General features: G+C 42.1%; 1 protein-coding gene across 2 annotated transcripts in view; it reads left to right on the forward strand.

The window, feature by feature from the left end:
- The window catches only part of PODXL (podocalyxin like), a 109,185-nt gene that overhangs the window by 73,560 nt on the left and 23,038 nt on the right, over positions 1 to 12,587 (forward strand). For both annotated transcript variants that reach the window (XM_089527465.1, XM_089527464.1), the window contains exons 2-4: positions 201 to 647; positions 2,839 to 3,212; positions 6,376 to 6,447. In XM_089527465.1, the coding sequence (XP_089383591.1) occupies positions 201 to 647; positions 2,839 to 3,212; positions 6,376 to 6,447 (893 nt within the window). The remainder of the gene's footprint in view (positions 1 to 200; positions 648 to 2,838; positions 3,213 to 6,375; positions 6,448 to 12,587) is intronic.

Genomic DNA, 12,587 nt, shown 5'->3' on the forward strand with positions numbered 1-12,587 from the left:
TGGAATAGATGAGCAAATCAGAGTTTGGGCTGAGTAATTAATCCCAGTATTGCTGATATGTAGGACAAACTAGGCTCATAACTCCTAGGCCAACCTGCTAGTTGGATGTGATGGGAATTGTAGACCAGTCTTATATGGAGGGCACCTGTTTGGTGAGTTAACCACTTCTGAAATTTGTCTAACTTTTTGTATCTTTTTAGGAGATGCCTCCACTATTTCAGCCATTACCACAAAAAGTGGGTCTGCAGCAACGACAATCAGACCAAACATTGTAACTTCTGAGAACGCTGCTTCTTCAACGATCAAACTAACAACTTCAAAAACTATTACCCTCAGTGTTGCCAGTAGCCTGGCAACTAAGAGTGTTCCCTCTGCAACTACAAAAGAAACACAGCAAACCACTTTGGGAACCCCCAGACCAACATCCACTGGGTCACCATCAAAAGGGACATCAGTCAAACCATCTTCTTCACCTGTAACATTCAAAACTACTCATCAGACAAAAGCTACAACTGCTCCCAGGACACCTATAGTCTCAACTGTTGTTGGCCCAGTTCCATCTAGCAGTGATTCACCTACGACAGTAGCAGCGACACCTGCTCCATCAGCACAGTCCATTGGCTCACCTTCTCCCATTGTCCTCACAGGTACCGCCCCACTGAGCTGAAACAGCTGAGAAACCCCACTTGGGTTTCCTTCCTTGTACTCTTAGGTCCTGTTTGCACTGGTGCATCTTAGCCTGGAGCATCCTGCTTCTGGAACTGCTCCCAACTCTCCCCAGTTGCAAAGCCCTGTATTGTGATGCTGGGTGGCTGACCACATGTGCATCCTGCTGAGCTTCCTGGTGCATCTGCTGCCACGGCAAGTCACTCCGCTCAGAGGTCAGAATGGCCAGGCTCTTCATTCTTACCTCAGGGTGATGTGACCTAAGACAGACTTGCTGAGCAAATCAGTAGGACATGCATGCAGTCCACTGACTGGCATCACAATGAAGGGCTCTGGATCTTTCAGGAAGATCCAGAACAAACAGAGATGTATCAAAATCTTGGGTAAGGGTGGTGGTGATGGTAAAACCCGGTTCTAGTGCTGAGCGGCCTGGCTATCATCTGGTCTGCTAACACTCACATGTAGCAGACTGAGGGATTTGACTCTTTGGGGAGATTGGGTGAACTGTAACACTTTAGGTTCCAGTTGGGGCATGAATGTTCATGAGCCACACTTAATTGCTTCCCTGTGTTTAAAAATGCAGTAAAATTTGGTTATTATTTAAAAAAAAAAAAGACATAAGGGAGACAGACTTGTCCTTTGTATGCTAGTTTTCTCCTTTCAAGCAGGTTTTTGTAGTTAAAAAAATAAGAAAGAAGAAAGCTTAATGCGGCCCAAAAGGAAGTAAAGTAATCAATAATAATTAAGAACCTCTTAGTTTAACAAAAGTATCTGTTACACAATAACAGTATATATGCACTATAGGAACAGTGAAAATAATAGTGTATGTAGAAATAAGTATAGGTGTTCACTTTTCTTACTGCTTTGTTACTGAAAGGATCAGTTAATCATATGATTTCTTTGTTATTTTAATGAATTTTAATAATATATATATATATATATATATATATATATATATATATATTATTTTTTTTTTTAAATGTAATTTCCCCACCCGCAGTCTGAACTGGCACAAGCCATTAAGATTTCTGACACTTTACTTGAAATTCCTTCTGTTGTACTCCTACAATGACTATCTGAAGAAATACTGTCTAAACTCTAGCTTAGTTGCACTAGGGAGCTTCTCTGGGATCCTCAGATTTCGAGTATACTGTCTAGACTTGGGTTTAAGTGATGCTTGACTCAGTTTGTTTAGTCAAGCTCCGCTTGTGTAGTCAAGGCTTTAAACCTTCCTTTAGGTCCAGGGTGAGTGGAAGGTACTGCAGCAGGTTAGCAAAAGTGTAGAACCAGAGGTAACATTTTCTCAGAGGAAGACAATGACAAATTCCTTCTAAAAAAAATCTTGCCATGAAAAAAAAAAGCTGTGATAGGTTCTCCTTGTGTATTGCGTGCCTTCAAGTTTTTCTTGGCAAGATTTTTCAGAGGTTTGCCATTGTTTTTCCCTAAGGCTGGGAGCATGTGACTTGCCCAAGGTTCCCCCATTGGGTTTTATGGCCGAGCTGGGAATCAAAACCTGGTCTCCAGAGTCCTAGTCCAGCACTTAAACTATTACACCACACTGGTTCTCACGCCACCATAGGTTAGAAATGACTTTAAGGTACACAACAGGATGGACGGACGGACGGACGGACGGGCGGGCGGGCGGGCGGGCGGGCGGGCGGGCAGGCAGGCAGGCAGACAGACAACAGATACATATCTGAATCCTACCAATACCTATCCACAGGGCAAACCTTTAGAACCCAGGGCTCCAGTGCTAAAGTTAGGGGAACAGGACCCCCATGAAAGTGGGAAAACTGGGGGGAAAAACCACTATGTTTTTACCTGAGAGAACACCTGTCTATGAATCTTTAAGTCCTCCAGTGCAACTCTGTGGTCAACATCTGCCAGAAATTTACCACAGAATCACACTGGAGGGCCTACAGATGCCTAGAGAAGTGTTTTCTCTAGTAATCTCTAGATCCTCCAGCACAACTCTGTGTTCAATTTCCAGCAGAGTTGTGCTGGAGGACTAGAGAATCCTAGAGAGAACATATTAATCAAATCCGTAAATAACCAAATATGCAAAAGGGCCGACTGTATTGCAATGCTGATGGAGAAGTGCTGGCTTTTTAGATATTGGGATGTTTAATTTTTTTTCTCTCTCTCTCTCTCTCCCCCCACTCCATTTTAAAGCATCAAGTAGACCTGATACTCCTACAAGTCACAAACACTCTACAACTCCAGGACATGGCACCAGTGCTGTACCTCTGGAAAGTGTCACTCCTGCAAAGGAGAAAAGTACTCACGCACCCGGGGTCTCCACTGCAACAACCACAACGAGGCCAGGGCCTACGCCACCCAAAGAATCAGTGCCAACGACAGTGACAAAACCTGAGGGAAAGAAATCCACTGCAACCACACAGCCTCCATCAGGGGTCACACCACCCACCACAGATCTGAGGCATGAGACTGCGGGGACAACTAGGGTAACAACAATCTCTCCAGAACACCATGTTCCATCTCCTGCCAGTGAGATTAATGGGACTTCCTTTCAAGCCGAAAGCAAGGTAAACATTATGGCTCAAAGGAGCGGGAAATGGTGGCACCAGTACTGATGGGGCATTTAATCTGCTCTGGGGTTTTTTATCTTTGAAGGAGTTGCCTAAGGTGTTTGTGGTTGTTATGTGCCTTCAGGTCGTTTCTGATTTATGGCGACCCTAAGGCCATAAATACCTGTCATCGGTTTTATTTGTACTGGTTACATCAGCCACAGTCAGCACAGCCGATGGTCAAGGATAGTGGGAATTGTAATTCAAGAACACCACGAAGAACACCAATACAAATCGTTGCATAGAATATATGTTATATTATCCTGTACTTGTTTGAATATCTTTCCATCCAATACATCAAACTTTGCCACAAACTTTACATTACCACTATGTTAAACTTCCATCATCTAGTATAATACAAATTGTTGCATAGAATAAATGTTTCTATGAAAATGTATTGAACACAAGATGAAGGAATTAAGGAGAAACATTATATAGACCAGGGGTAGGCAACCTTTTTGACCCGGGGGCTGGGTTGGTGTCACCCAGACAACGGGGGGGGGGGGGGGGGCAAAAATAAATAATTAAATAATATAGGACAACATTTTCAAATGTAGGACACCATTTTTAAAAATGGAGGACATGCGAAAAAATTGGATGATTTTTTAAAAATGTTAATATAAATGCATGTTTCTTAGGCATGATCAAAGTGGAGGACATTTGGGCATTATTCCTAGACAGATGACAGAAATGTACTTCCCTTTCTGGCCAAACCCCCCCCCCCATTCCAAACAGCACATTTGGGCATTGAACATGGCTTTACTTAAGATGGCCTCTTGCATATTTCAGAGGCTTATTGCATAACCAAACTCTTTGGGTTTCACACTGAACATGGGTTCACATGGCTATGCATACTGAACATGTCAAGGTGGTTCTTGCACCAAGTGTACTTCTCAGAAGTGTGTACTTGGTCAAGGGACTGTGGTTTTTCTTCACTGCGCATGAGTTTGTAAAAATCACAGCAATTTACATTGGCTGTGCCTCTGAAGCTGGCTCACATCAATATCACCATCATCATCATCATCATCATTGTTAAAACAAAGCAGACCTGTAAAAATGGAAAGGAAATCCTCCTCCTCCTCCTGCTCCTCTTCTTCTTCTTCCTCCTCTTCCTCCTGCTCCTTCCTTCCTCCCTTGTTCTCCTCCTCTTCCTCCTCCTTCCTTCCTTCCTTCCTTCCTTCCTTCCTTCCTCCCTCCTCCTCCTCCCCGCGCACCTGCACTGGAGGCCAATGGCCCCGCGCACCTGCACAGGAGGCCAATAGCCCCGCGTGCCTGCACAGAAGGCCAATGGCCCCGCGCGCCTGCACAGGAGGCCAATAGCCCCGCATGCCTGCCCAGGAGGCCAATGGCCCTGCGTGCCTGCGCTAGAGGCCCCGTACGCTTCCACAACAGGCCAAAGGCCCTGCGGGGCCTTTGGCAGCGGTAGTTGGCAGCAGAACCGAGCTGGGGCCGGTCCCAACGGCTCGGCAGGCTGCATGTGGCCCGCGGGCCGTAGGTTGCCGACCCCTGATATAGACATTAGATGTATATATTAGAATAAGATTCTATATATTTTTGAAGATTTATTTCCTAATGTCTTAATTCCTGTCAGCAAATGGTAAAACCATTTGAGTATCAACTGGCTAGATTTACTTTGTACCTTCTCTCTTACTTTCTTTCAACACTTGAAAGCCCAAGAGTGCTGGGAAAATTGGGGTGAAAAATTCAAATTCAGAATTTTTCTTTTTTTGTGAGAAAATTAAAGACCACTCTGTAGACTATACAGAGAGGCAGCATGGTGTAGTGGTGTGAGCCTTGGACTGTGGTCCAAACACATTGCAGAAGTAATCCAGTTTGAGACCGCTTTAATTGCCCTGGCTCAATACTAGGGAATTCTGGGAACTGTAGTTTTATGAGACATTTAGCCTTCTCAGTCAGAGCTCCATACCACAATAAACTGCAATTCCCAGGATTCCCTAGCACTGAGCCAGGACAGTTAAAGGGGTCTCAAACTGGATTATTTCTCCAGTGCGCTTTGGATCCATGTCACTCATTGTGGTTGTCTTTCGCACTTTCTGCTGGTGTGGAATCAAAAGAGAGAAATTGTGTTTATCCAGACTGGTTTGGGGTGAACCTGTGGTCCTCCTGATATTGAGCTCTCATCTTCCTTTATCATTAGGAATTATAGTCCAAGCTTCTGAAGAACACCATGTCACTATGTAATCCTGAGATTGTAGTTTGTTGTGGCATCAGAGCTCTCTCACAGAGAAAGTTAAATATCTCACAAAACTACAGATCCCAGAATTCCATTGTGCTGAGCAAATTTACAGCACTTTATAAATAAAATTTAACAACAACAACAACAGGTAAAGCAAACAGCTTCAATTATATACCACTTCATACTGAACTAACAGTGTCTAAGCGGTTTACAACTGTAAGATAACTGTAAGCTAAAAGCAATGTTAAACTGCAAATTTCTGCAGTGTAGATTAGACCTCTCAGAGCACAATAAGGGTGGGTATTTGTTTCTTGCTCAATGAGAAATTGCATTAATAATAATAATAATAATATTTATAGGTTTGACATACAGATGTCAAGGTCATCTTGAATCATGATCCTATCCTCTGGGGTATTAGCTATTCCACTGTCTGTCATTTATAAAGATATTGAACAAAAATTGGCCCAGGACAGAACCCCGAGGCACCCGACGAGTCAGTTCTCTTGGTGATGGAGAACAACCATTGGTGAGCACTCCCTGGGTTCAGTCTGTCAGCCAGTTACAGATGCAACTAACAGTAGCATTTTAAATATTTGAAAGGAAGTCATGTAGAAGATGGAGTGAGCTTGTTTCTACTGTTCCAAATACTAGACCATGAACCAGTGAATTCAAATGGCAAGAAAAGGGATTCCACTTCTACATTAGAAAGAATTTCTGTACTTAAGTAGCTTTTGGACAGTGATAGAGATTACCTTGGAAGGTGGTGAGCATTTCTTCTTTGGAGGTCTTCAAACAGAGGTTGGGTGGACATCTTTTGGGAGTGCTTTAGTTGCATATTCCTGCATGGCAGGTTATTGGATTAGGGGGCCCTCGCAATCCCTTCCAATTCTATGATTCTATGCCTTTGTGTTTTGTATTTTTCAGATTGTTTGTGAAGACTCAGTACCATCCAAATACCCAGGAATTGTTCTGACCTTCAACGAGTCCAGGCCATGTGTAAGTACATCTTGTTTCTCCACCAGAAGACTTTTCTGATTCATGCTTATTTTCACAAGATCCTATTATGGCAGCAATGGAGATAAATGTCTGAGAAATCACCACATCTAGAAAGCCTAGTCTGTGTCAATAATTAAAGCACTTTGCATATGCTAAGCCTTTGCAACAACTCTGGAAAGACTAAAACATGAATGCAAGAGCACCCTCCTGCTCATTTCCTCACCCATTGATACTGTACTCAGGTAACGTATTGAGATAATATGTAGCTCTCATGACTAATAGCCATGGACTGTTCTATCTTCTCTAAATCTGTGTAAACCACTTTTAAATCTATCCAGGTTGTCAGCCATCTAAACATGTGGTGACATCAATTCCATAGTGATGCATGGTGTGAAGAATTTTTTTTCTTTTGTCCAATCTTACTCTGCCGCCATTCAGCTCTAGTGGTTCATCTGGTAGTATGATGGAGAAAAGAAAACTTCCCCTTACTCACCTACATCATACTTGGCATAATTTTAATAAAGATAAGTTCTGTTAGTCCTAGAAACATGAGAAGTTTTACTTGATACACTATAGCATTCTGATGTCACTTTAAATGCCCTCCATTCTATAGAGTTCTGGGATTTACAATTTTCGTATAGTATTTGGAATGCTCTTATGCTATAGGACTAGTGCTTTCTAGCAAAGAACCCAATTATCTCACAAAACTACAAGTCCCAGGATCCCATCAGATGGAGCCATGGCAGTTAAAGTGGTATCAAATTGTGATACTACATTATTATAATTATATACTTGGTAATTCTGTACCTTAAATGCACCACACTATTGTCTGCTGAGCCATAGAAACTCAGTGGGTGGACCTAGGCAAATCACACACTCTCAGCCTAAGAGGAGGGCAATGGCAAACCTCCTCTGGAGAAATCTTGCCAAGAAAACTCCATGAAATGGGCATGATAAGTCAGAGGTGCATGACAACAACAAATTGTATACTCAGACTGATAGCTTTCTAGGGTTTCCAGAAGAGACCCTTCACTTCACCTGCAGTCTGACTTCTAGTTTGTTTGCATATTTTTTAACTGGAGACACCAAGGATTAAAACTGAAGCCTTCTCCTTGCAAAGCATCTGTTCTTTCTCTGAGTTGTGATTCCTTCCAAGTAGCAGCCACTCATGATAAATCAGTATAGTCATTTTAGAAACAATTCTTTTCTGTAGTAGAGAAGTCATTTATGCCCAAATTGTAATACTATCCAATTTGTTAATGGGATCCTAAACATTTATCTCCTGACCTGCTGTGTTTTGAAACTCCAGTTTTGACTTGCAACGTGTGATTTGGAAGCCACTGGAACAAGCTCTGAGTTCTTGGCATTCACTCAGAACTGATCCAGCTGGGATTTTATCATTAAATGTTTGTTGTGCATAAATCATCGCTCAGCAAAGAGCTTGAAGCAATGCCCAATACATTATTACAATTCAAGTAAGAATATAGAATTAAAGCATGGGACTATTGGTATTATATAATTAGACACAGTCAACTTTGAAGGCCTGCATCAAAGGTTGAGGAAATTGTATTGTGAGTAACAATAATACTTCAGCTATAATGTGTTAGAAGTAACAGTGCCTCTTTCATGCCTCAGTTCAGGTCTTGGAAGCTGAACATGCCCAACTGTGGTACCAGTAGTTCTGTGCTTTAACTTCCTAAAATAACAAGGTTGTCTATAGCATGCAGATCCCGAGTTGGGAGATGTATTGTAAAGTCCTGCATTGGCAGAAGTATAATGCATCTCCTCTTTAACTCCCTCTAGGATTCACCTTTTAGCTGCGGCAACCTCCACTCCACAGCCATGTAATGTTCGATGGAGAGAATCCCAAGATTTGTAGTTTGTTGCAGCACTAGAGCTCTCTGGCAGAGAATGCCATTGAGCCATGGCAGTGAAAGTGCTGCCAAACTTCATTAATTCTGCAATGTAGGTGCAGCCTTTGAAACTGATTTCAACCTAGGCTTTTGGGGGATTGTTGTCCCAGAAAGTTTATGTCGAAACATATCAGTTAATCTCACTGGTGCTTCTAAATCCCTTCTTCCTCTCACCTTTTCCTCTACTGTTGTTTTTGTGACACTGTTTAAAAAATAGGCGCAGGCATTGTGTTAGTGACTTACCCAGGAATTCAGGGCAGCTTCAGGGCCAGAATACTCCAGAAGAAGCCTGGAGTATTCTGACCAGTGTAGGCCCACCCTGGTCTTCTTCTGGTTTCTTGACTGCAGGCTCTGTTCTGATTAATGACTGAGCCCAAGGTATGGAAAATCTCGAACTGTTTCAGTGTTTTCATCGTCTGCTTTATACAAGTAGCTAGTTACTGCTTTAAAATGCTGTAGCTAATGCTAGCCTGTTACTTTTTTTAAAAAAATGATGCTTCAAGTTTAGAGCTGCTTCCTCACTAAACTGAGACCCAAGTGTGTGAATCTGGCTTGTTCGTTTCTTTCATCCCTCCTACCTGTTTACAGCTACAGCAGCTGTGATATCATTCTGGCAGCCATGTCAGGAAGTCTGCAGCTCTGATTTTCATAGGGTTATAATTGCAATCTGAAATGCTAGTGATGATGAGCAGTAATGGCTTTTCTAAAATAGATCCTGATGAGATCCACCAGAGATGTTTTGCACTGGTTCCCATCATTATTACTACAACTGCAATAACACACCTGCCCTCATCCCAGGCCTGCCGAGAGGAGTGGATATCATAACATAAACCATGTGGTTCTATCCTTTTTGTGGTGTTTCTCAGCAAACAATGAGGTCCTGAAGGCATTCCATCCCATACAGGCAGCAGCTGAAAGTCACCCAAATTCATGTGAAGCCATGCAGGTGTATAATTGATGAAGGAGGTAAAAAGAAATGATCTTGGTCTTTTTCACACTTCATAATTATAGCACTTTGATACCACCTACTGCTATGCCTGCATCATATGGAATTCTGGAATTTGCAGTTCGGTGAGGCATCAGAGCTCTCTGGCAGAGACTTATAAAAACCTCATGCAACTACAACTCCCATGATTCCATAGGATGGAGCCTGTAAGAGCTGAGTCTTTCAGCTTGTCTACTGTAGTTAATGGATATCAGCTTTGTTTGCTTCTAACATGTTATATTGTACTAATACTGGATGATGGGAAACATAATCATAAGTGAATTGCTAAGGCTGTCGCTCACATTCCTCAGGGGTCTAACAAACACATGGGAAAGGGACAGAAGTCTTAAGGTCATTTGTATGGGAACAAATGGTATGGGGTGAAAGGAAGGAAGACCCTAGGAAAGAGAGAAAATAAGATTTCTGGGCAACTAGAGTGTCAGTCCACTCAAAATTTGAATTATTGTGTGCCTTAATTATATTGTTTTAACAATAGCTTTTCAGTCTTGACAACACATGTCTGCTGGAAACATCTTTGGTTTCTGAATGAAATTTTCTGGTTCACTAGTGAAACTTGAATTTCTTAACTAAAGAAATCTTGTGCAAGACAGAACCAGGGCAGTAAAAGCGGTATCAAAATGCGTTAATTGTATAGTGTGAAAGTCACCTTGAATCTCATCCAGTTCGCTGGCAAAAAGGCACCTCTTTATTTTGTTTCATGTCCCTCTGCATGACAGCATCTCCCTGAGAGTATCTCCAATGACATTTTCAACACCTGTTGCAAATATATTATTCATCCTTTCAAAGCTGCCTCATCTGTGCCTTCCCTTTCCTTGACCTCACTTGTTTTCCAGGATATTTTGTATGCTGCTGCTTCTCAGAAACCAGCGATAAGACTGGTTGAGGAGAGGAAAGAAATGGAGGAGAAAATCTGGGTCAAGGAGAAAGGTTAAGCATTTCTCCTTCCACCTGCTGTTTCTCACTTACAAATAATCCACCACCACGCCACAGTCCTGCTGCTTTGATGTGTGTTTTACTGGAAGAACATTTATGTCCACCTTTTAAGTCTGTGAAAACATCCCTGTGGAGGGGTGTTCTTGGACTTATAAACTTCCAAACTTTACCTTTAAACTGCTGAACCTGAACAAAATTCTGGACTTTAAACTTGAGCAAAACTCAGCAACTGAAGTCAGTCTCCAGGTCCCATACGAATTGGGTTAAATTTACAGCCAATCTGGGGACGGGAGCAATTCCTTCTTTCCCCCCTGCCTCCTTCTGCCTCCCTCCCCAATGTTACATCTGTTTAGTGCTGAGTTTGTTGATTCAAGTGCCATTACCTCATTCTGGGGAGGGATGTTAGTTTTAGATTCCTACCAGTGTGGGAATGAGATTAGCTCAGATTGTCAGAGCCTGTTAAGTCTCGCCAAAGAATGTGGAATACTTCAAAGGCTTAACAGGGGTGCAAAGTGGGGTTGTGGGGAGGATAAGAATAGGGAAGAAGACCCATGAACAAGATGGGAGCAACATATTGTGGAGGAAAATGGTCCTCATCTAGTCAACCCGGGAGTTGGCTTGATATTGCCGCTGTTGGATGTTTATAAATGTTCCTCATCTGTGTTCACTCTGTGTGCTCAAAAATGTCCCTTCCTGGAACAAAATTTCCCTCTAGACCTATTCAGATTTTTCAAAACACGTTTTACATACTTAAAAATGCAAAGTAGGCATAATATGTCTCCAGGGCAGCCTCTGCTAGGTTGTTTTCAGGAACAGAAAATTCATCTCTCCCTTGTCCTTTTAAGCACAGTCTGCTAGAGAGCTCTAGGGCAACAGTTCTTTACCTTTTCTTTACCACGGATCCCCCTTTAAATATCTTTTGTCACCACAGGCCTCCAAGACTTACTGTAACTCAAAATTTTAAACCCTGAAGTGCATCAAATATTTATTTAAAGTTGCTCATTAAGTTTCTTCAAATTTGGAGAGAAGGGATAAATACTTAAAGCACACATATCTGAACATATCTTAACAACATTAGTTGTGGAGAATGCCTATGATCTCCAGAGGAAATCTATTCATTACAGCTGGTATGCGATTGTCTGTCTGTCTATCCATCTTTTTTCTTCAAAAATGTCATTCAAATAAACATTTATTTTCCAAAAACTTTTGAACAGTTTGAGATGTTTTAATGAAGCTTTGTACAAGTAATGTCTTATCACTGGCAAAAGACTCCTGCTCTTTGAGATGAATGTATGACTGTCCATCCTTCTGTCTCCCTCCCTCCCTCTCATTTATTCTTTCTTTCTGTTTTAACTGTAAGAGCTTAGAACATTTCTTCAAGCCTTCATGGACCCCTTGTAAGAACATCACAGCTACCTAGGGGTCTGCAGATCACAGGTTAAGAACCACTGCTCTAGGGCTCTCCAGGCTACAGATCATAAGATTTCACAGGATGAAGCCATGACAGCTAAAGTGCTATCAGTGTGAAGCAGTGTGAAAGGAGCCTGAGTCAAGGTTCAACAAAAGCATGCACACCATAGGTCAGCATATTAGCAAGGCGTTGTGAGTTGCAAAGTTAAAAGTTTGGAGCAAACCAAGAACTGGTAAACAAAGAGTTATTTGGGAACATTTCATTCTGACATTTCAACGCCCAAGTTAAGTCTGGCCAATGGATAGTTGGTTCATCTGCTTAATAGAGTTGACCCCACATACACGCACACACTTTCTGCCTGCCTGCACACCTAATGTCATATGTGGAGAAATGTCATTATCACTTCCAATCTACTTTGAAGTGATAGAGGAATGTAGGCTGGTTGCTAAGCTTTATTGGGAGGAAAGAAAGAAGATGCTCTACCTGTACAGGTTGAGTACCCTTTATCTAAAATGCTTGGGGCCAGAAGAGTTTCTTTTTTGAGGGTTGTTTTTTTTTTCCAGATTTTGGAATACCATATGCATAATACACAATAATCAACACAAGTAGTGTAGTATATACTATACAGTATTTGCAAGGCTGCAGAGAGATGCAGGAGACATGGCTGGAGAGAAACTGAGAATGTGTGAAATGGCAAGAATCCAAGCGTAGAGCTCGGAGCAAATCCTGCCATTTCACAGATCCTTGCACCTCTCTCCAGCCTCACATCTCCTTTGTTCACTACTTGTGTTGTGTATGAGATGTGAGGATGGAGAGAGACCAAGGTTCTAAGATATGAATGAGCAGGAGCATGGCCACTACTGCTTTGAAGGTGGAA

This window comes from Sceloporus occidentalis, unplaced genomic scaffold (genome assembly GCF_023333645.1).
Source record: "Sceloporus occidentalis isolate IW3139 unplaced genomic scaffold, rSceOcc1.0.p SCAF_5, whole genome shotgun sequence".
Lineage (NCBI taxonomy): Eukaryota > Metazoa > Chordata > Lepidosauria > Squamata > Phrynosomatidae > Sceloporus > Sceloporus occidentalis.